Source organism: Bufo gargarizans, chromosome 6 (genome assembly GCF_014858855.1).
Source record: "Bufo gargarizans isolate SCDJY-AF-19 chromosome 6, ASM1485885v1, whole genome shotgun sequence".
In the NCBI taxonomy this organism is placed as follows: domain Eukaryota; kingdom Metazoa; phylum Chordata; class Amphibia; order Anura; family Bufonidae; genus Bufo; species Bufo gargarizans.
In genome coordinates, this window is record NC_058085.1 from 176277322 (window position 1) to 176301911 (window position 24590).

General features: G+C 46.7%; 1 protein-coding gene across 1 annotated transcript in view; it reads right to left on the bottom strand.

Annotated features, from left to right (window-relative positions):
* Positions 1-24590, bottom strand: part of WAPL (WAPL cohesin release factor) — a 91423-nt gene that overhangs the window by 13372 nt on the left and 53461 nt on the right. Inside the window, exons 10-18 of the mRNA XM_044298645.1 lie at positions 22975-23086; positions 21839-21936; positions 18559-18635; positions 18273-18448; positions 17969-18084; positions 11274-11432; positions 4020-4227; positions 3132-3220; positions 1010-1105 (exon numbers count right to left, since the gene is read on the bottom strand). Coding sequence (XP_044154580.1) covers positions 1010-1105; positions 3132-3220; positions 4020-4227; positions 11274-11432; positions 17969-18084; positions 18273-18448; positions 18559-18635; positions 21839-21936; positions 22975-23086 — 1131 coding nt within the window. The remainder of the gene's footprint in view (positions 1-1009; positions 1106-3131; positions 3221-4019; positions 4228-11273; positions 11433-17968; positions 18085-18272; positions 18449-18558; positions 18636-21838; positions 21937-22974; positions 23087-24590) is intronic.

A 24590-nucleotide genomic window follows, 5' to 3' on the forward strand; every position in this document is an offset into this window, starting at 1 on the left:
TTTTATAGAGCAGGTTGTTACAGATGCGGTGATTCCTAATATGTGTTTTATTATTATTATTTTTTTACAATTTTATATGTCTCTTTATGGAGTAGGGGCTTTTTTTTTTTTATTGAAACAATTTTTTTGTTTGTTAAAAACACTTGCACTTTTTTATATTTCTCCCACTACGGGACTTCAATATTTCAGGGTCTGATCCCTGTTTCAATACATCTATATTGTGCTGTATTGAACAGTCTTACACTGTAAGATGCTGACAGTTGCCTAGGGGAGACTTGGGATCTCCTGGGCTTCTGCAGTTGGCAGTCCCGATGCCTGTGCAAGGCATCGAGGCTGCCACAGCAACCATCAGGTCCCCGTCACCGCAACACAGGGACACAATAGGGATGTACAAGCTTCCGCAAACTCCCTGTATCAGCGGTCAGCGTGACTGCGGCATACAGGGGGTAATCGGCCAGCATCGGTGTTTTCACTGATGCTGGCGGATACAGCTGGGGCCTGGCTGTCCGTATCAGCCGGGCCCCTGCTGCTAATCGCGGCAGCACGTGTTGGGCAGCCGGTTAACCCTAGGACGAGAATGCTCGTCCTAAGGCGTAAAGTACCAGCCAGTTAGGACGAGCATTCTCATTCTAGGTTGGAAACCTGTTAAATAATTCCATTATGTAAAAAAAAAAAAAATACAAACCCTCACATGGTTATGATGCAAAAAAACCCACTTTTTTTTAGTTATGACATTTTTCAATGCCAGGAAGGAAAAAATAAAATACAAATAATTTAGCTTGCTCTTTAAGGGGTTTAAAGACAATTAATAAGCACAAAATGCATGCCAACTGTAAAAGTGAACTAGATTTCAAGTAGGACCAAAAATATTTGCCCCCCTGGTAAACTATGGGCGGCTGAAATTTATAGCGAACACAAGATTCAATTCACAGTATCTGTAATCTGTTACTTTTCAATGAATAATTCATCACCTGGCTTATCTGTTCAATTGGAAAAAAATGTTACTTACTGTAAGATTCATGAAACTGAGAAACTTCTTCAGCATTTCAGTCATTATTGAGAAGTCTCCATTGGGTAAATGGCTCCGCACAGTAGTCACATTGATCTGAAAGGCACCAAATATGTTACTTTTACTTCGCTGACAATTAAACAGATTTATTAATCCTGTAGTCGATGTAAACTTAGCTGAACTGTCTAGACATGCAGCAGATTTAGCACAGGCTGGATGATAAATGTCAGGCTGGGTGATATTGGAAATTTGGTGCAGGAATAGACACTTGCTTAACTTTATACCAACCATTGGCCAGCTTAGGCTTCTTTCACACTAGTGTTAGGCTTGTCCAGCAGGCTGTTCTGGCAGCGCACTAACACCCGCACACGTGTGCTGCCAGCCCAGGCAGGCCCCATTCACAATAATGGGGATGGGCTGGAAATGCAGCCATGGTTAGTACTGATCCGGCAGGCTGTTCCCCTGCTGGACAAGCCTGAACTTTTCTGAATCAGCTAAAGCATTCATATCCATGGCAAAGGTATATTGGGGACAAGCTATAGGAGATCTGGCAGACCCTATAAACGGCTGTGTGCAAAATCTAAGGGATGTCACATCTTAGGCCATGAACCTTGGTGGGCTAGGCACAGTGGATATTTCTAAAACTGGAGGAGTTAAAAAATGAAATTGCACTAAGGCTGGCGCAGGCTACAGCTATAACTTACGCCAGTTTCTGCCACAAGTTATAGTAAATCCAGCAGGCCAAGCTAAGCCCCGCCACTTTAGAAAAGTAGTGAGAGGTTTAAAAAGAAACTGTGGTGTACATACACCATGCCACATGTAATGTCTTTTGAACCACAATAGTGGCGTAAAGAGCTTTCTAAATATCGCTCACTGTATTTGTGATGCAACCTTCACTTCAATTCATGTCTGTGAAAGTAAATGTATGGGATGCTGGCGGACATTCTTCAAAGAGCTGAACACTCAAAAAAGGAGCAAATGGATGCTTATTTTGGGGAGGACATTTGGCTTCAAAAGAATCACCATAAAAATCCAATTATTTTGACAAGTTTTCTTTGGTGAATTTTATTTATTTTTTTGGGGGGCGGTCTAAATGCTTTTGTTTAAGATTTTTTTTTCCCTGTAGAGAAGCCTAGAAAAAAAAAATTTGCAAGAAAAGTGTCTCAAAAAGTAAACAAAAAAGGGTATGAATTCTGAAAAAATAAAAATTATAATGTGAAGCCAACTATAACACAACTGAATTGCTTTAACCCCTTAGTGACCACCCATAGGTGTTTTTACGGCGGTCACTAAGAGGTCTTGGGCTGGAGCGCCACCTTTTTACGGCAGCACTTCAGCCCAAGCTAGCACAAAAAAAAAAAAAAGGCGCAGAAGCTCCCTGCCCGCAGCTACAGAAGGTAGCTGAGGTCTGGGGGCAGTGATCAGAGACCGTGACAAGCAGTCTCTGATCACGTGATCGCCATGATAGAGTATTACGGTGATCACAGAAGATGCCGGCAGTATGTGACGAAAAAACAATGTCAGAATTACTTTGATGTGCAAAACATTTACAAAGTTATTCTCTGCTAAAGTGACACATTTCAGATTTCCAAAATCTGGCTTGGTCATTAAAGGGGTTATCCCATCTTAGACAATGGGGGCATATCGCAAGGATATGCCCCCATTGTCTGATAGGTGCGGGTCCCACCTCTGGGACCCACACCTACAACGAGAACGGAGCCGGGGAGAGTTGTGGCTGGAGGACACCGGGTTTCCCAGGGTCCGACCACCACCAGGCGCAGCTCCCCGCCTCTCCCATTGAAGTGAATGGGAGAGCACCGCACATGCGCGGCCAACGCTCCCATTCATTTCTATGGGGCCGACAGAAATAGCCGAGCCAGCGCTCGGCTATTTTCGGCGGCTCCATAGAAATGAACGGAGGGCGGCTGCGCATGCGCAGTGCACCCCCCTCCACTTTCTCTGCTCCGTTCTCCTTATAGGTGCGGGTCCCAGCGGTGGGACCCGCACCTATCAGACAATGGGGGCATATCCTTGCGATATGCCCCCATTGTCTAAGATGGGATAACCCCTTTAAGGCACAAATAGGCTTGGTCACTAAGGGGTTAAGTAAATATAAACTTACCGGACTTTCCTGACAGAGGCACCCCAAAAGCAAAGCTGTGTAAGAGGCAACAATGCAGTCTTCCATGTGCTTGCCGGCATGCTGGAGGGCTGCAAAGAAAATATCAATATTAAAGTAAAGGGGTTGATCAGATCTGTACCCAACATCCCTCCTTCAGCTAACCAGTAGAACGAGGACACACTGACCAGTAGTTAGCCGTCTGTTGCTCCGAAGATTATGTGATGCCGGCTGCAGTCACCTAACCTCCTCTGATGCAACGGTCGGATGTGCTCCCCTTTCTTCCTGTTCTGCTACAATTACATTATGTAGCTCAAAAAGAAGAAAGAGGAGCATGTCCTGTCACAACGTCAGAGGGACGGCCACCAGCCAGTCAGATGATCCCAGCACTGCTCAATGTGTCTTCTCTCCACAGGTTAGCTGAAAGAGACCTTTTAGGTACAAGCCTGTGGAACCCCTTAAAGTGTCTAAGCAATAAGAAAATCTATATGGTTACATATTTCTGTAAACTAAGCTGCGCCTATTGGTGGGAATATTGGAGGTAATGCTGGCCGCACAGTTCCTGTGGGAAGCCACAGGTAATGACAATGCAAGTTAACAACACTGCTTTATTTCCATTGCAACCTTGTCCCCACTGAAAGCATTAGGACAATATAACAAATGTCAAATATAATGGAGTCTGTATGTGGCTTTAAAAAAATATATATATAAAAACCATGAAACTCATGAAAACATTCTCAGCGTTAATGAAATGCTGGTGTTCCCACAGCATAAAGGAAGTACAACTTTAACGTCAGTAAGTCTCCACTTTCCACAACATATGGTTTTATAAGCCCCTTTCTACAAATTTCTTAGTACACCACTGCAACTTCATATCACTGGAAAAATTACCTTTATTAAGGTCAAGTTCTTCCTCCTCCTCTTCCTTCTTTGGAGGTTCCTCTGAGTTTGGGCTCTTTTCCGCTGAGACCCACTGGATCTCTCCGCTGGTTTCCTTCCATTCACCACTCTTGTCATGCTGCGCTGTGGGGACTTCTTTGATCAGCTCATCTGTTTGACTTTCAGCTAACAGGGCAGCTTTCTCCCGCTCCAGGAAAAGCTTAAGCAAGGAAGTTTTTTTATTTACTTTACTGAAGATTTTCATAGTTATGTCAGAAATAAACGCAGAAACATTCAACTCTGACACCTCTCCATCCCCAAAACACAAAGCTAATGACTGTTCACAAGCTTTATTTCAATAGTATACCCCTCAAATGTAGTACTATCGTTTTTGTTTTCACTCTTAAAACCATATATTAGGTCCAAAATTCGGGCATTTTATAATTCTTTAGCAGATGGGCTATACAAACAGCCTGCATAGAAATTGCATGATGAACTGGCAGGTTAGGAACTTACTATACACCGTTTGTCAATGAGTTCAGTGTATAAAAACAGCACACTAATGGACGTCACCAAAAATGTTATCTGCCAGTTAAAAACGAGATTTTTGTATAACTTACCAGTAAAATCTCTTTCTCGCTCTTCCTTGGGGGACACAGGAACTCTTGGGTATAGCTTATCTCCATAGGAGGCGTGACACTAAGTAAAAGACTGTTAAGCCCCTCCTCCAGCAGCTATACCCTCAGCCTGGAGAGAGAGACTTCCAGTTATGTGCCCAAGTAGTGCAAGACAAAGGCAAGGAGTAACCAAAACCAATACCAACAAGCCAGAAAAAAACACCCGAAGGCCAACAAAAAAAACAATGGGCGGGCGCTGTGTCCCCCAAGGAAGAGCGAGAAAGAGATTTTACTGGTAAGTTATACAAAAATCTCGTTTTCTCGCCCAATTCCTTGGGGGACACAGGAACTCTTGGGACGTTCAAAAGCAGTCCACAAACAGGGAGGGACCACAATCAAACGCGAACCAGGCACCGTAAACATCAAGGCACCGCCGCCTGCAAGACCAAGCGGCCCAAAGCAGCATCCGCCGAGGCATAAGTGTTCACCCTGTAAAACTTGGTGAACGTGTGCAAAGAAGACCAGGTGGCCGCCTTGCACAGCTGTTCAGCCGAGGCACGATTACGCTGAGCCCAGGAAGCCCCGACCGCTCTGGTAGAATGAGCGGTAACACCAAGGGGCGGATCCCTGCCCCGAGCACGGTAAGCCTCAATGATAGCCATCTTGAGAAAGCGGGCAACAACCACCTTAGACGCCGCCAGTCCCCTGCGCGGACCCTCCGGAACCACAAACAGAGAATCCGTACGCCGAAAGGGTCTGGTCACATCCAGGTAGATCCTGAGAGCCCGAACAACATCCAGACGGTGAAGCTCCCGCTCCCGGGGATGCGACGGGGCCGGACACAGAGAAGGAAGGACAATATCCTCATTCAGGTGAAAGGCGGACACCACCTTCGGAAGAAATTCCGGAACAGGACGAAGAACCACCTTGTCCTGGTGAAAAACCAAGAAGGGCTCCACGCAAGAAAGAGCCGCCAACTCAGACACACGCCGAAGGGACGTGATAGCGACGAGAAAGAAAACCTTGCAAGACAACAAGCGAGGGGAAACCTTGCGCAGAGGCTCGAAAGGGGAAGATTGGAGAGCCGCCAACACAATGTTGAGATCCCAAGCAGGAACAGGAGGGCGATAGGGGGGAGCACAGTGAGCAACCCCCTGAAGAAAGGTCTTAACCGGACCGAGCGGAGCCAGCGGACGCTGAAAAAGGACCGAAAGAGCCGAAATCTGACCCTTCAGGGTACTGAGACCCAAGCCCAGAGCCAGACCAGACTGCAAAAAGGATAAAACCGTAGGAAGGGAAAACCTCAGAGGGGGAGTCCCCAAGGCCTCACAGAAAACCAAATAGGCCCGCCAGGTACGATAATAAATCCTGGCCGAGGCCGGTTTTCGTGCACGAATCATGGTACGGACCACGTCAGCCGAAAACCCCCGCCGCGTCAGGACCGCGGTTTCAATAGCCACGCCGTCAAACGTAGCGACCCTAAATGCTGGTGGAAGATCGGCCCCTGAGAGAGGAGGTCCTCTCTGAGAGGCAGAGGCAAGGGAGCGTCTGCCAGAAGCAACATAAGGTCGGCGTACCACGGACGACGCGGCCAGTCCGGGGCGATCAGGATAGCTGGCGTGCCCTCCGCCGCAATCTTCCGAAGGACCCGCGGAAGAAGAGGCAGGGGCGGAAACACGTAGAGGAGCGAAAACTCCGTCCAGGGGAGGACGAGCGCGTCCGCGCCGTAAGCGTCCGGATCTTTGGCCCTGGCCACGTAGATGGGAAGTTTGTAGTTGAATCTGGAGGCCATGAGATCCACGTCCGGACGACCCCAACGGAGACAAAGAGACTCGAAGACGTCGGGGTGCAGAGACCACTCCCCCGGGTCGATCGTCGTCCGACTGAGGAAATCCGCCGCCCAATTGTCCACCCCCGGAATGTATACGGCCGAAAGGGCCGGAACATGAACCTCCGCCCAGCGAAGGATCAGAGACACTTCCCTCATCGCCGCCGCGCTGCGAGTGCCCCCCTGGTGATTTATGTACGCCACAGCCGTGGCATTGTCCGACTGGACTCGAACAGGGCGACCCTGCAGCAACGAAGTCCAGTGTCGGAGCGAGAAAAGAATGGCTCTCAGCTCCAGAACATTGATCGGCAGTCTGGACTCCGACGGAGACCAAGTGCCCTGGACGGACCGGGGAGGAAACACTCCCCCCCACCCCCGCAGACTGGCATCGGTGGTAATCACCAGCCAAGTCATTGGCAGGAAGGACTTCCCCTGAAGAGGGGTCCGCAGCCACCAGAGGAGAGAGGAACGAACCTGGGGGGAAAGGGGAAAATGCCGATCCAGACTCTCCTGGGACTTGTCCCAAGCGGACAGAATGGCCGTCTGAAAGGTGCGGGAGTGGTACTGCGCGTAAGGAATCGCCTCGAAGCAGGACACCATCTGACCCAGGACACGCATGCTGAACCGGAAAGAAGGACGGCGGTGGGACAGAAGGCTCCGAACCGACCGATGGAGGAGCAGGCGCTTCTCCAACGGAAGACGAACCACCGCTGAATCGGTATCCAGCAGCATCCCCAGAAAGACCAATTGCTGGGAGGGAACCAGAGAGGATTTGGGTAGGTTGATAACCCAACCAAACTGGCGCAAGGTCTGCAGCGAGAGATCCACGCTGGCTGAAGTCAGTGACAGAGAAGGCGCCTTGATCAGGAGATCGTCCAGATATGGAAGCAGAAAAACTCCCCTGGAACGAAGTAAGGCGAGGACCGGGGCCAGGATCTTCGTGAAAACACGAGGGGCCGTCGCCAGCCCGAAGGGAAGGGCAACGAACTGGTAGTGTTCGGACCCCACTGCAAAACGCAGAAAGCACTGATGACACCGTGCGATTGGAATGTGAAGGTAGGCGTCCTGGATGTCGATGGAGGCCAGGAACTCCCCCTGTTCCAGAGAGGCCACCACCGACCTGAGCGACTCCATCCGGAACCGCTGAAGACGAAGGAAGCGGTTCAGTCGTTTCAGATCCAGAATGGGTCGCACCGAACCCTCCTTCTTGGGGACCACAAAAAGGTTCGAATAGAACCCCTTGAACCTGTCTCCCATGGGAACCGGGATGATGACCCCTTTGTCTAGAAGAATCTGAACGGCAGCAAAGAAATCGGCCGCCCCTCGGGAATCCCGGGGAACCCGAGAGCGAAAGAACCGAACTGGGGGAAGGGACGCAAGCTCGAGTTTGTATCCGGAAGACACAACCTCGAGAGCCCAGGCGTCGGAGACGTGCGCCTGCCAGAAGTCCCTGAACAGGAGGAGACGTCCCCCCACCCGGGTGGGTGGGGGCGCACCTTCAGGCGGGGGGCTGCTTGGTCGCGGGAGCGCGAGCAGGTTGAGATTTGCGCCAGGAGGGCTGGGTCCGAAAAAAGGGTTTCTTACGCCTGTCCTGGACAGGATTAGTGGACGGACCAGAAGCGGAGCGAGGAGCGGAAGCCCTACGAGAAGACCTGAAACGGGGGAACGAGGGACGACCACGAGTGGAGCTCCTAGCTTTGGATTGGGGAAGATGAGTACTCTTCCCCCCCGTGGCTTCCGAAATGATTTCATCCAAACGGGTTCCGAACAAACGAGCACCAGAGAAAGGAAGGCTAGTAAGAGACCGCTTAGACGCGGCGTCCGCCGACCAAACCTTTAACCAAAGCTCTCTCCTAGCCGACACGGCCAGAGCAGATGAACGGGCAATAAGAGCTCCTGCATCCAGGGATGCTTCGCATACAAATTTTCCAGCCTGAACTATAAGTTGAGTCAGGGCACGGAGGTCTTGAATAGGGACGTCAGATTCAAGCTCCAGATCCAGCTGAGATGCCCATTCTGAAACCGCTTTACCCGCCCAAGCGGAAGCAAAGACTGGCCGAAGTGCGGATCCGGAGGCCGAAAAGATACCCTTTGTAAGGGTCTCTACACGGCGGTCTTCAGTGGATTGTAATGAAGAACCATCTGCGACGGGAATAGCCGTGCTCTTGGACAAACGGGCCACAGGGGGGTCGACCTTGGGAGGAGACGCCCAGTTTGTGATGCAATCCGCCGGAAACGGATAACAAACATCCAACTTTTTTGGCGGGGTAAACCGTGCATCAGGACGGGCCCAGGCCTTAGAAACCACTGACGAAAAGTCAGCATGGAGGGGAAAAACCGCCGAAGCCTGTTTCTGGCGAAAGAAGGAAACACTGGTTTTCTCAGGATCAGGAGGATCATCGCGAATTTTAAAGGTATCACGGATACTGTTTATAAGGTGGCCCACAGCAGAAGCCAGCTTTGAAGGCAGCGCCGAATCCATATCCCAATCGGAATCAACCAGCTCCCCCTCAGAGGGCAAATCCTGCAAGGAGGAAGGGCCCGACTGAGAACGCACCCTTGGGGGGGATACCGAGGCATCCGAGGATGACCGGTGATCCACCCTAGGCCGCTTCTGGGATTGGCGGGCTCTAGAGGAATCGCCTGCAGAGAGAGACTCAGACGGGTCGGCCAGGACAGCGGACCCGGAGGGCCCAGCAGGGGAATCATCCGGCTGCGACAAGGGCAACGCATCTGCAAGTCGGCCCACAACGCTAGTGAGACTAACCACAGCCTGGGAGAGGGATCTAGCCCAGTCAGGGGGATCCAAGAGGCCAGGGGGTGACACAACAGATGGCGGACCCTGCGATGGGTCTTTGCAAAGCGAGCAATGCGGATCAGACTGCCCTTGAGGAAAGGGCGCCTTACATGCGGTGCAGGTATGGTACCAAGGTCCCACTGGCACTAAGGGGTCAGACATGTTGGTAGAAGCAAAGAAAAAAAACCCGAGTCCAGGCCAGGGGGCTACAGTGAGGAAGGGTCAACAGTCCTACCAGGTCACAGAAGGAAGCTGCAGCAGCAGAAGAGCGGCGGTGTGCAATCAGAGCAACGGTCCGTCCTGCAGTGAGCTCCCAGAAGCACGCCGGCACGAGAGTGGGCGGGACTAAAGAGGCGCGGGAAGAAAGTCGTGCGGCCTCTGAATGAAGATCCGAAACTCCGCCCCCCGCCGAAAAAATTATCGCGCGCGCGCGCGCGATTCAAAACCCGCGCTCCACCATCACAGGACCCCCGAATGGCCCCCGCCGAGCGGAAGCAAGGTAGGAGCCCAAGGAGGAGGGCCGGGAGCCGGCGTCCTGCCATGCAACGGCACAGCGGTCGCATACCCGGCCGCCCTCAAACAAGTCTCCCCCATGAATCATTGCCGCCGCGCCGCTCCAGACAAAGCAGGGCGCCCGGCCGCCGAATCGCGCCTGCAACAAGGCCATCAGTAAAGGGGAGTCAGAGAGGAGCACCGAACCCTCCGGAGAGGGGAGAGAGGGAGGGGGGGAGGGGGAGGGGAGCGGAACGGCTGCACTAGCCACCTCACCTGCGACGTCTTCACCCTCTAGTCCATCCAGCTGGGACGCCCCTTCAGCCACTGGCACAGAGTGACAGTAGCTGGAGAGGGGCTTGCAGGTGGGCGACCCAGAGCTGGCGGGATACAGGGGAGCATGAGCTGCCCTGGTCCTCCTTTTCTTCTGTGGGGGAGGCAGCAGGGCGGATAACCGGCCCTGGTGCAGCTCAACCCCGGGAAAACAGAGAAGTCTACTGCGACTCTGTTGTCCCTGTGGAAAAATCCAAGTGAAAAAAAGTAAAAATAAAAAAATTAAAAACTCTAAGTCTTCACAAGACAACTCTGCAGTGCAGAGAGTGTCTTGCCTCCTTGACACTAAGCAAAAAACTGGAAGTCTCTCTCTCCAGGCTGAGGGTATAGCTGCTGGAGGAGGGGCTTAACAGTCTTTTACTTAGTGTCACGCCTCCTATGGAGATAAGCTATACCCAAGAGTTCCTGTGTCCCCCAAGGAATTGGGCGAGAAATCAAAATGGTACATCTACTTTTTTCTAACCTGTTTTTATTTTCGGACTACAGATTTTTGTAATCCATTTCCTGGACGCGATTATGGGGGCTGCCATCTTGCTGGAGCTTTCGCCATTAAAGGGGTTGTCCGAGTACAGAGCTGAAGGCGGACATAAGCTGCCCTTCACACATTTAGCCTGTATCAGTGGAGCATCACAGCATTTCTTGCTCCAATGTGGTGGTAAAAGCAGAACTGCGTTATGGATTTCGTTACCACGTACCGTAATGCAATTGTATGACCAAAAGCATAACAGAATGCCTTTAGAGGCATTCCGTTATTAATTCGGTCACAAAAGAAGTCTATGGCCTGCACAACGGATCCGTTCCATTTCCGTTATGCAGAAGACTCCCCTGCATAATGGAAACAGGATGGATTTGTTTGGCAGCCCATAGACTTCTATTATGACCGAATGAATAATGGAATGCCTCTAAAGGCATTCTGTCATAGAATTGCGTTATGGTCCATGGTAACTGAATTCATAACGCAATTCTGCTTTTACCAAACGAAGCGTGAATGAATTACAAAATTCGCTCATCTCTACCTGTTAACCTATCCTGTTTTAGCAACTACTTGAATTTCCCATATAATAACTGGGAAACATCTACTCTTATGACTCTGGTGTGCTATTCGTTTATTATACCTTCCAAAAGTTATAACTGAATTACTGGCAGTTTGCAAGGTTAACATGGTCAGACGTGCAGTAGTAAAAGGGAAAATCTCTTACCTGAACCAATGCGTGCACTGCACCAATGTACCTAATTTCCACAGAGAACTCCTCTTCTTCCCCACTAAATGAATCGTATGATTGTATTGTTTGCATGTTTACAAGGCAGTGCCGATTTCTAGCGCTGTATTCCACCAAATTGATTAACAAACCTAATCCCTGCAAGGTAAAAGTAAACCATGTAAAATTAAGCAGCTTTTTTTGGGCCTTAAAGGGAACCTGTCACCAGGATTTTGTGCATAGAGCTGAGGACATGGGTTGCTAGATCACCGCTAGCACATCCGCAATATCCAGTCCCCATAGCTCTGTGTGCTTTTATTGTGTAAAAAAAACGATTTGATACATATGCAAATTAACCTGAGATGAGTCCTGTATGTGAGATGAGTCAGGGACAGGACTCATCTCGGGTTAATTTGCATATGTATCAAATCGTTTTTTTTCCACAATAAAAGCACACAGAGCTATGGGGACTGGGTATTGCAGATGTGCTAGCGGCCATCTAGCAGCCCATGTCCTCAGCTCTATGCACAAAATCCCGGTGACAGGTTCCCTTTAATGACCAAATTATTTTGTGGTTCAGTCTCTTATTCTAAGAGCTATACCTATTTTTCTGTTTATATACCATATGAGGGTTTGTTTTTTGAGGCACAAGTTGTAGTCTTTAGTAGTGCGATTTTGGAGTACACAACTTATTAACTTTTATTAACTCTTTCTGGGAGGCGGGTGGAAAAAAAAAAAAAAAAAAATGCAAATATGCCAGAGTTTGTACATTATAAATTTTGCAGTGTTCATTTTTTAGCATAAAAAAAATAAAAAACACAAACTATTTTCCGGGTCAGTACAATTACAGTGCTACAAAATAGTCATGTTTTAATACTTTTTCACAATAAAAAAAAAAAAGAAAGTTGTGTCAGGAAGTTTTTGCATCACCGCATCCCAAGACCTTCGTTCTGAGGGACGACATGTAGTTTTCATTGGTATAATCTTGGAGTACATAACACCTTTTCATCGCTTCTCAAATAAGCAAACTGCATCAAACATAGTAATTTTTTTTTAAGGTGTAAATTACACGATAATTATGTAGTGCGGGTCATTACAGAAGCAGCAGCAACGAATACCTGGAGATTTTATTTTTACTATTTTTCCCATTACTTATTTTTCCATTGAAAAAGCTTTTCTATTTTTTTTTTTACTACAAAAACTAAAATACAACAGCAGCACAGTTAGAAAAAAATGTAAAATCGGGTGAAAATCCTCAGGGAAGGTAGGCAACCATTCCTCTGTCCAATATTTCCAAAAAATTAGGCCGCATTCCAAACCAAAGTGAAAGGTGATGACCCAATTTTTTCCCAATTATTTTTTTACTAGGAATTTTTTTTCTTCATAAAAGTTCAAGGGGTTGTCTCACATCAGCAAATGGCATGTATCGTTGTAGAGAAAGTGTCACGGATGTTCCCGTGACAGGAGATCAGCGAGTCTGGAGCACCTGGTTTGATCTGCCATGTTTTCCGTTTGGATCAAAAGATTCATCTATAAAATGTCCCCTTTGTCTGCAGAAAAACAAAAAAATCCTTCCTACGACTAATACGCTTAAAAGCGGATCCAGGAGCAGCTCCCCCTAATTGCATGGGTTCGTCCACAGCCATAAACCCAGGAGTATCGTCACCCAAAGTGTCAGAGAAAGACTATACATTATGTGACAGTACGTTCTGAGAGCGGGGGTCCCTAGATCTCTCTCAGGTGTCGATCGATGTGTACTGCAAGAGACATAGCGGCTTCCAGAGACTCAGGATTCTCATGAAAGGCCAAAGCGTCCTTCAGCCTCTCTAATACCTGACAAAACGGACCACAGAGAGCCGGATCGTTCCATTCAGTATCCGTAGCCCACCACCTAAACTCAGAGCAATAGATCTCAGCAGAATGCTCTCCCTGACGAAGGCCACGTAGCTTGGTCTCGGCCAGGGAGGTCCGATCCGAGTTATCATAGATGAGACCCAGAGCTTTGAAAAATTCATCCACTGACAGGAAAGGCTGCGATCCGGTCGGCAGAGAAAAAGCCCATGACTAAGCGTCCCCCTTTAAGCAACAAAATAACCACACCAACTCTCTGAATCTCATCCACAGATGAGTATGGACGTAGTCTAAAATACAATTTGCACGCCTCCCTAAACAAAATGAAATGATCACTTCCTCCAGAAAATCTGTCCGGGAGGGCAACTTTAGGTTCGAGACAGGCCTAAGACAGGTAACCACCACTAGTACCAGCAGCCTGTGGTCTCGGGATCTGCGAGACAGTCGCACGGAGGTCAGCTACCTCCAAAGACAGCCCCTGCAGCTGTCCGGCCAGTGCAGCAATAGGATCCATGGCTGTACTGAAACATGCACAAAAAAAACACGTTTCAGCGGTTTATTATATGACATTCAGGTGTGGGAGGGAAAAACACACCAAACATAGGAGGGAAAGTGAGGGAATAAGGCCTGGGAACTAGGGACAGGAGATGGACACCTCCTAGTAAAACCATAATCAAAGTCCTGACTAACTACCAGTATGAACAGACTCCAGAGGTAGGTGAGTTCATACACAGGAATACCTAATGTCCTAACTCATCCTAGTACTCACTATTAAGAGCTGCTTAAGAGTTTTCCCAATATGTTTTTATGTATTTTCGCCACTTATACAGGGCTCCGACGGTCCCGCACGCATCGTTTATCATCTAGGTTTATCTTTGCCTAACTTCCTGCCGCACTGCCCTGTGGATCCCAGCGCAGTATCACGTGGTTACAGCTGACGATCTCCACCGTAACTCCGTCTACTCATTAAATATTCCACCTCCTTCATTCATTAGAAAGTGCCATGCCCAGTGATGTCACCGAGGGGTGTGGCTTATCACAATGTCTTCCAGCCAAGTCACCGCCCCTCCCTACAATCACTGTGGCGGAGGGGGCGTGGCTTAGCACAATGTCTTCCAGCCTAGTTACCGCCCCTCCCTGTGATCTGAATAATTACGGAGGCTGTTGGTGACGTCACCGGGCTCCCTGCGAAGCGGAAGAGGCTTCGCTCTGCAGCAAGGGACCCGGTACGTCACCGTCTATGAGAAAATAGGCACTTCCGGCTGAGAATTTGCTATATTGGCACTTTCTGCCTATACTCACACAGGACTGTAGTCATCAGCCCTCACTGCAGCACTACTGCCAGAGCTTCTGCAGCAATCTCCATAGCCACACCCCGAGGGCGTGGCTTACACGGCTCTCCTCAGCAAGCTGGGGAAGAAGACTGAGGTCGACGCTTCCACTTGCAGGAGTTGGTGACGTCATTAGTGACGATCCGTCTCCTGCTCAAGCCAGGAAGAGAGGAGTGGAAGATAAGACGACGGATTATTCCGGAAGCAAAGACAAGACATCTTGAGGGACCACATGACCGGAAGGCAGATCTCAGAAATGGCTGCACTTTGGAAGGTAAGTATCTGGTAACTAATCTTTCCTCCACAGGTTTGATTTTTTTTTTATGCAAAAAAATAAAAAAGATTAATCCCGGAGAACCCCTTTAATACAAATGACAGGGAAAGGCAACACACAAAATAACAAATAAAATACAAAAGGTTAAGAAAAAAACTTCAAGTGGCTATGGCAGCACCAGGAACTCCACAACTCAAACAGAAGCTATAAACCGCATAGCATAGTGGGAGAAACAACATCAAATAGAGAAGGTTAAATGACCCTAATAGCCACACCTGGGGAAAGAAGGTGTGGCAAGCACCAGAAACAACACAGACGTCATTTGATCTAAACTGAAAACATGGTAGATCAAGCCACGCGTTGCCAGTCTCCCCGATCTCCTGCCACCTGTCTCGGGAAAGTCCATGAAAGTTAATACAAGACAAGACACTTACTAATGTATTGTTATAGTCCTTATTATTTCCTTTGCTGGGTTGATTCATTTTCCATCACATTATACACTGCTCGTTTCCATGGTTACCACCCTGCAATCCAGCAGTGGCGGACAGGCTTGCACACTATAGGAAAATGCACCAGTCTATGCTTACTCCCGCAGCCCCAGCCACCCGAGAAGCCAGCAACTTTTCCTACAGTATGCAAGCACGACCACTGCTGATGGATTGCAGGGTGGTCTTATCCCCTGGATACGAGCAGCATATAATGTGATGGAAAAATTAATCCAGCCAGCAAAGGAAGCAATACGGACAATTACAATATATTAGAAAGTGGTTTGAATTAACTTACTCTATATGATACATCCACCAGCTAGCTGCGCCAAAGAGGCAGGCCTCAAGCCTTCAAGGAGTTGTCCGGGCTTTTATTATTTATTTATGACCTATCCTTAGGATAGGTCATCAATAACAGATGACCTTTGCCATAAACGGTAGCAAAGAACAGGAAAACCAAAGGAGACAGCACATGCGTGCCATCTCCTACAGTTTATCGATGGGGGTGCCATATTGTCAATCCCCCGCCAATCTGATATTGATTACCTATGCTGAGGATAAGTCATCAATAGTTAAAGCTCAGACAACCCCTTTCCCTAAGCGCTGGCCTGCATGCACAAACAGCACCCCATGATCTCATTCAAGGGGTGCCAATGGCTATAATCCACTCCCTCTGTAGCCACTTACATGATGCTATTCCCCGTGGAATCTAATAGGTTAAACAGCCTAGATCGGCACTTCTGCTGTTCCCGGCCTTTGGAACAGGAAAACGGCTCTCATGCATCCCAGCCTAAGACCCTTTAGTGACCTCCATAAAAAGACGTACTATGGTCACAAAAAAATAATAATATGAAACCTCACTTAAGCTCCAGACACCAGAATACTCATAGTGAGAATCTGTCGCTGTATTTCCTACATTCCTTAACCACGTAAGGACTGAGCTCATGCTGCATTTGTTTTTTCCTCTATACATTCCAAGATCCATAACTTAATTTTTCGTTCACATATATGCAGGCTTATTTTTTGTGGGGCAAGTTGTACTTTTTAATAGCTTACAATGATACCAACTTTACATAGCTTTTTAATGAGTATAAAATCTTTTCTGTTTATTTTAAAAAAATTCTAAATGGCCTAATCTGTTTTTGCCATTACTTTAATAATGGATTTTGCAGTTTTACCAAGCCTATCATGCTTCTGAATCAGTATGCTTGTGTATGGATTCCATAGTACTGATGGAATAGAGGCTGTAGCAAAGCTTAGGCTAGTTTCACACTAGCGGCAGGCTGTTCCAGCGGGTTAACAGCCTGTCGGATGCGTGCTGCCACTAGTGTGAACGTACCCGTATACAGGCAGAAGCACACACTGCTGTTCCTGCCTGTGCCTGCTCAGCTAAATCAAAGCACATCTGTACCACATACCAATGTGCTAAGCCAGTATTTAATGAAGGGGGCTCCTCTCAGCAAAGCACCTCTGCAAAGCACATCAGTGACCCTGTACCCATTAAAATGATAAAGTCAATGGTGTCTGCTGGGGTCTGACTTATTTCTGCTACAATGAGAAAAATCTACAGAAGTTGGGGTTGCACAGGGTACTGAACTATCGATACCCAATCAATACTTTTAGACCCCGATCGAATCTATACAGGGATTTGCTATTCTCTGATACTAGGCTGCACTGTCTAGTATCCGTTAGAAAGCATGGCGCAGCTCTCAGAGCACACCATGTTCTCCTCAGCAGCACAGTGTAGAAGGAGACAGTCCCTCCCTCCCCCAATGTGACACAGCTGTGGCTGCCACCAATGAAGAGATAGCACTGAGGAGGAGGGGAGGGGCTGCGCCAACTATGAATATAATTAAACCATTATTACAAATGTAGGCTATGGGCACCAGTTGTATCACACACCCGGGACCCGGCCTTAATGACAGAGCAGGGCGATCTGCGTCAATTAACCCAGGCGTGGAAGTGGCACCCGAGGTGTTAATTGACGTGGAACGCAGCACCCTGTCAGATGCCGGGTATGTGATACGGCTGGCACCCGTAGCCTATGTTGGTGGTGCAGCGGACTCCCCTTCCCCCCACCCAGCATTATATTTAAATCGGTGGCAGTGGCCACAGCATCCCCTCCTCCTCAGTATCTTCATTGGTGGCGCAGCAGTTGCTTCCGATAGGAGCCACAGTAGTGAAATCACGGGCTCTGATAGGTTACCAGGGCATCCAGGACGCTACAGAAGCCCTGGCTGCCATGGTAAGCTCCCTGTTGCTGTGTGCACAAAACCAGTGCAGCAGGGACAGTTTAATTAGGGTGAATAGGACAAGGGTTCCAGCCCTTAAGGGGGATAATGGTTATTAAAAGTAAAAAAAAAAAAGAAATTAAAAAGTTTTAATCACCCCCTTTCACAATTTTACATATAAAATATATAAGCAATAAAAAAAATAAACATAATGGGTATGGCCACGCCCCAAAAGTCCAAGCTATTAAAACATTTTAAAATATCTCCTATGCGGTGAACGCTGTAACAGAAAAAAAAAAAAAAGCACGATTATTAAACAGGATAGGACTGTTCTATTACGGGCTGGACGTTACATAAAAATGCGGAATGCACTCGGCTTTTTCACGTGGCACCGAATGGTATAGAGTATAGCAATACATTTTTAGGGTATCAAAATCGAAAACAGAAATATGAACCTGAGTAAACTCAACGAGGATTTATTAGACCAGTTTTTGTGCAGATGACAGACCGGGTACCTACTTACCAAAACTCTAATGTCAAATCTCTGTTCTTGAGGTAGGTACTTTGGAACTTGAAGAACACAGTTCATTGCAGTGTTTATCAGATTGTCCTGCTCACCAGTCTTTGTACTGCCCCATTCTGTGGAACATAAATGCAATATCAATTTTACTACTGCTGGAAAGGGTGCTTTTCTACATTTCAGACCAATATGTGTTGGCACTACCACCATCAACATAGCCACCATAACCCCCCCAGTCACGACCTGGAACAGAGAAACATTCTCTCCACAGACATTTGTCCAGCTAAATAAAATGAGAGGTTCCTACCATTGTCATTTGTTAAATTGAGCAGCACGCCAATGATGGCTCTCATGCAGTCTTCCACAGCCTTGCCAACGTGGCCTCCTGCACTGTGGTATACAAGTGGCTTATTGTAAGGAATGCAGATGCTCTCTTCAGCTCTGTTGTATCGCTGAATGAACTCCTCACAGTGTCTAAGAGCTCTGTAAGAAAAAAAAAAAAACACCTTAATGTAAAAACAGAAGTTCGTCAACATAAGCGAACGTTTCCACAGAATATGTCATCAATATATAAGTCATCAAGGTGAACTTACTTTGCTGAAGACGCAATGAGCTGGGAATCTTTGTATGCTATTAAGTAGCTCTGGTTTTCCGGATTGTGCACTGTGACCTGAAAATAGCAGAATAAATAACAGTTATCTTCTGAGTATACTTCAAGTGACACTAGAACATCTACCACAGGATAACAAAAGGGCTACAGGATGTTTGATGAAAATTATGCATACACAATTTGTTATTCGTAAGCGCACTCAAGATAAAAATGGCTACCTAAAAAGGGAAAAATGGGAGGACGGACCAGGGAGACGAGTAAGAGTTAGGCCTCTTGCACACGACCGTGGTTCGGTTCGCGGCTCGGGTGCAGACCCATTCACTTCAATGGGGCCGCATAAGATCGGACAGCACTCTGTGTGCTGTCCGCATCCATTGCTCCGTTCTGTGGCCACGCAAAAATAGATCATGTACTATTCTTGTCCGTTTTGTGGACAAGAATAGGCATTTCTATAATGGGACGTCTGTTCCGTTCCGCAAATTGCGTAAGGCACACGGGCGGCATCCGTGTTTTGCGGATCCGCAATTTGCAGACTGCAAAATATGGCACATTCGTGTGCAAGAGGCCTTAGGCTAATTTCACACAAGCATGTTAGCTCTGTGCGATAGCCCATTTCCCGGACCAAACACTGCTCCTCTGACCTCCCGAGTGACCACGTCTACTGTTCTCATGCCATTACATCAGTACAGCACAGCAGTTCAAGTCACAGGAGCAGTATACAGTCCGGGAACCGCCGTTGAAAGAAGTGCGTTTCTTAGACCAAGCACAGTCCAGAATAAAAAATAAAAATTAAATTAAAAAAATAAAATGTAACAAAAACATCTGTTAAGACTTTAAAGCATCAAATGTAGACAAAAACATAATATTCAGACTTAACACCCCTTACCTATCACCACCATAATGTACGGCAGAGGTCAGGACTCTAAAGATGGCACCTGCTCAGGAGCTGAGCGGGCGCCATAGCTACAGAGTTTCTATTTTAAACAGCGAACATCTGGAAGCAATGTCCGTGACCGATGCTTATAAACTTAGAGGACCTTTCAGGTTTTTTGTTTATTCTAGATAAATACCTTTACTTGCGGGGTACCCCCCACTGATGCTGCCACCCTGCTTGTTTTTTTAAAATATGGCTCCTACGCCCTGCTATGCCCCCCCAGTATTATTCCCGCTAAGTATTTTAATACTGAGTATCGGTACAGGGAGGATGAGATGCCAGGGTTTCTTAAAGGGCGTCTCCTTCTCCCTGGCCGTGCCGCAATCCAATCACAGAGGAGAGCGGCACAGCCAGGGAGAAGGTTTCTCACCATGAAAATGCAATGTAAGCTACAAGCAGAATGTTTTAGAGCAGGAGGAGCTGAGCAGATTGATATATTTTGTGGGAAACGATTCAGTAACTTGTAATTTATTCATTTAAATTCCAGCTCATTCTGTGCTTTGAAGTCAATGAGATGGTCCGATCAGTGAGTGACAGCCTTCCCTCTATGTATACAGAGATAGCTGTCAATCACTGATAGGACGCCTCCTTGACTTCAAAGCCCAGAATGAGCAGGAATATAAATAAATGAAATTTAACTTATGTGGAATCTTTTCCAACTAAACTATATATCAATCTGCTCAGCTCCTCCCACTCTAACATGTTGTAGCTTAAACACAATGTTCAACATGACAGGCTCCCTAAAAAAAAAAAAAAAAAAAAAAAAAAAAAAAAAAGTTAAAAACACGCACCTTTTTCCATTGTAAAAATGCTTTTCAATGAAAAAAATATATAAAATCCCCTCCACATATTCGGCATAGCCGCATCTGTAACAACCCAAACTGCATGCAGGGGTTGCCTGATTCTCGTCATGTTTGCCAGGTTATGCCCAAATCTCCATCGGTAAAGGGTGCCAACGGGTGTCAGCTAGCATCTGGCAGTGCAGGATCCAGATATCTCCGACATGCTGCTAGAGGTGCATAACGGTAGAGTGAAACTTGCCTAATCTGCTGTGGGCCCGTAAAATAACTTACCTTCATCAGCTCCTATCTAGACCCGCTGCTCCTTCCTCTTACCTAGGCTGCTGCAGTGACATCTCATACATCCAATCACTGGCCTCAGAGGTCAAAGGCCATACACTGCTGAGGTCAGCGATTGGCTACAGCAGCATATGGGATGTCACAACAGCTACATCAGTACGTCACTAACTGCCGTAGTGACATCCCATATGCACCTGATTTAAAATTGATTTAGCTTAGTCTCTGTGGGAAGGGTATAGCTGATGGGAGGTGCGAACACGATGCTTAGCGTGTGCTTCCTAGTGGCAGCAACTACACCCATGGGCTACCCTGTGTACCCCAGTCACACAGATATGAAAAGGATCTAATATTAAAGTCAGTAAACACTTAACCACTGAGGAAGGGAGAGCGACAACTCCCGAAACGCGTCTGGGTTTCTGCGCCATACACCTGTCCGAATTTCCTTAACTGCATGGCCATGCAAACAGGTTTTTAAAAAAGCTGGAAATCAAAATTCTCTACGAACGAAAAACCATAGTCCGGAATCATTGGACATAATAGGAAGGAACACGTCATTGCAGGAAGTGACGTCGGCAGTATCCCGCAAACATTCAACGCGGATACCAAGCAAAGCAACGTGAGACGCCAGCCCTTCACACCAACAAGGGCTTTACACGCTGCCTCTGCACCGTAAGACCAAGAGTGTTCAGAGGTGAGCGTTCGGCAACCCGGTTATTTAATTACCGAAAAAAGCTGCACCCGATGAGCCCTTCCTACCCAGTCTGAAGCATTCTGTAGGACTAAGGAGGTATATGAAGGAGAGGTAAGCAGCTGCAAAGCTGACAGATATTATACCGTTGTGATATATAGTTTCACTGGTCAACACCAACAGATGTGACGGGACTAGCAATGCTTTATCCAATCTAATAGATCATTAGAAAGTGTGGACTTATACTCGTACTGATTCCACCTCTTGGGATCCTCCCTTGGTTTTTCGGACAATAGGCTATCAGGTCACGATCATTTCCATTCAGGATTGCCTTAGAACCATCTGATACCAGCACTATTGTATTTTGTATTTTTATATATTTTTATTTTTATTTTATTGATCATTGTTTTATTGTAAATCGATTACACCGTTATTAAATTATATTAAATATATGCCAAATATATGCCAATTGCTAGAGTGCTTATCCTTATATCTTTACTAAACCATTTAAACTAGAATGATGTATTTATGATGAAAAGGAAATAAAGATCAAGATACTCACACTCTCCAAAACGCGTAAGCATCTTTCAGCTCCCCACAAATACGCGACTAGTTTTTCTTCATTTTCTTCATTGTCAAGATGATTTGCACATTCTTTAACTGAAAGAAAAATGATTGTTCTGTTCTAATCATGTTTCTACAATATGCTGTTACAAATCTGATTATCTGCCATAGCAATATGTCAACAGATATAAGTAGCGGCAGCCTCCAAAGTGCCATGCTTTTACGGGTAGTCACACGTTTCCACAGGAAGCACAGCTGTCAAATGTGCATAAATCCTTAGAAGACGTGTTCTGGATTACAATTGTTTTTAACAGATGTGCATGAGGTAAGTAACCAAACAAGCATATCTTCCCCATTCTTATTTTAATTTGGGCTCTCCCATTTCACCAGGTAAACCAATTGTTGGTTTCCATCCAGTGTGTAACACTGCCTGTTGCTGTATCCAACCAAACCCATGATGCACTTCTTTCACTGCCCCTAACAATTCCCAGCTAGTTTCCAACTCCTCTAAGCTCTCTGGTTACATAGACTCCCCTATCACTGCTGTGACACACATCTGAGACATAATCTAAGGAAATAAGAAAGAGCTGCATAGACATTCTGACCACGTACTAACCCATGGTGCCAATCAGTTGGAAGTCTGCATTAAAGGGGGTCTTCGAGGAGTTGAAAATTCATAATCTATCCTCAGGATAGGACACCAATTGTGAGCACTGCATCCTCGTCCTAGGTCAGTGATGTCATGTTCTTCAGTCACATGGCTTATGTGCAGCTCCGTCTAATTCAAGTGAATGGGACCGGGCTGCAATACCAAGCAAACCAGCTATACAATGCACGGCACTGTGCTTAGCATGCCATGAGGAGGCCTCAGCGCTCATTAAAGCGCCACAATCTCTTTAAACAGCTGATTGTTGAGGTGCTTGGCATCAAACTCCCACCAATCAGATACGGATGACCTATCCGGTAAATAATGTCTAATATTCTACTCCCAGAGAGCCAAATCAATGTCCAGATTAATGTACTGGAAACGTAATTCAAGTCAATAGGGCATACACAAGCGATAAAATTACAATTTCTGCAGCATGGCATGCTTGCCCTTGGCTTGTCTACTTAATCGTATTCTATTGAACATACCTTTATCTACAATATGATCCAGTCCGCCTAAGAGTCGAAGTTCCTCTTTAAACCAATCTCCTGCACGTTTGGAAGTCAAAGATAACAAAGTCTCCATAGCTAAATGGCCACTCTGAAAAGCAAGAAATTGTGCAATTATACATACGGACGCAAACGGATGGCATTTGTCAGACAGATCCAGATGCGGATCCGTCTGACAAATGCATTGAAATACCGGATCATTCTCTCCGGTGTCACCCGGAAAAACTGATCCGGTATTTTTTTTCTTTTCACAGATTTCAAGGTCTGTGCATGCACGGACGGGAAGAACTGATCCGTTTTGCAGAAACACTTTTGGCCGGATCCGGCATTAATGCATTTTAATGGAAATTAATGCCAGATCCAGCAAGTGTTCAGGATTTTGGGCCGGAGAGAAAACTGCAGCATGCTGCAGTATTTTCTCCGTCAAAAAAAGGTAAAAGGGACTGAACTGATGAATCCTGAATTGATTGCTCTCCATTCAGAATGCATTAGGATAAAACTGATCAGTTCTTTTCCAGTATAGAGCCCCTGTGACGGAACTTAATACCGGAAAAGAAAAATGCTAGTGTGAAAGTACCCCAATAATTGGCTGCCGTGGTCACTTGAAAGCACTGCACATATCACATCAGTGGTGACCAGATAGTCTTCAGTGCTAGAGAGGAGCGAGGTACGATTTTTATATTTTTTTTTTATGTTTCCTGCTACTAACCTAAAGGGGTATTCTGGTTGGTTAAAGTTATCCCTTATCCACAGGATTAGGGATAACTATGAGATCATTGGGGGTCCTACCACCGAGACCTCCACCGATCTCACGAACGGGAGACCCCAAACCACACGCTGCCCTCCATTAATTTCTATGGCAGTTCCAGAGATAGCAGGGGACAGTGCTCGGCTATCTCGAGAACTCCCATAGATATGAATGGAGCGGCCACGCACATGTGCGACCAGCTGCTTCGGTCTTTTCAAACTTGCTGCAGGAGGTACGGGGTCCCCGTTCTCGTGATCAGTGGTCCTAGCAGTAGGACACCCACCGAGCTGGTAGTTTTCCCCCTATCCTATCGATAGGGGATAACTTGAAACAACCGGAATACCCCTTTAATTTTTAGGACGCCATTCAGAAAGTCCCAAAATTTTTACTTCCCAGTTTTGTTTCATGAGATGATTAGAACCTCTTTCTGGACAATGTGATAAGTGCATACTCATGTGTACTAACATACATATGTGTACTCATCGATCGCTTCATACATGCTAGCTGAAGGGGTTAGGCCTCTTTCACACTACCATTCTCCCCCCCCCCCCCCCCCCCCGCAAAAAAACCTGAATGTACTCTATGCGTTCCGTTGAACTATAGAACATGTCCTATTATTGCCCACAAATCTGTATGTCTTCCGAATCCGTTCCGTTTTTTGTGGAATCTATTGAAAATGTTATGCCCAGACCAATTTTTTCTATGTAATTACTGCATATGCGATATGGAAAAATGTAACGGAAAAACGTAACAAACAAAAAACGGAACAACGGATCCATGAAAAACTGACCGCAAAACACTGAAATAGCCATACGGTAGTGTGAAAGAGGCCTTATTCTGTTAGAAA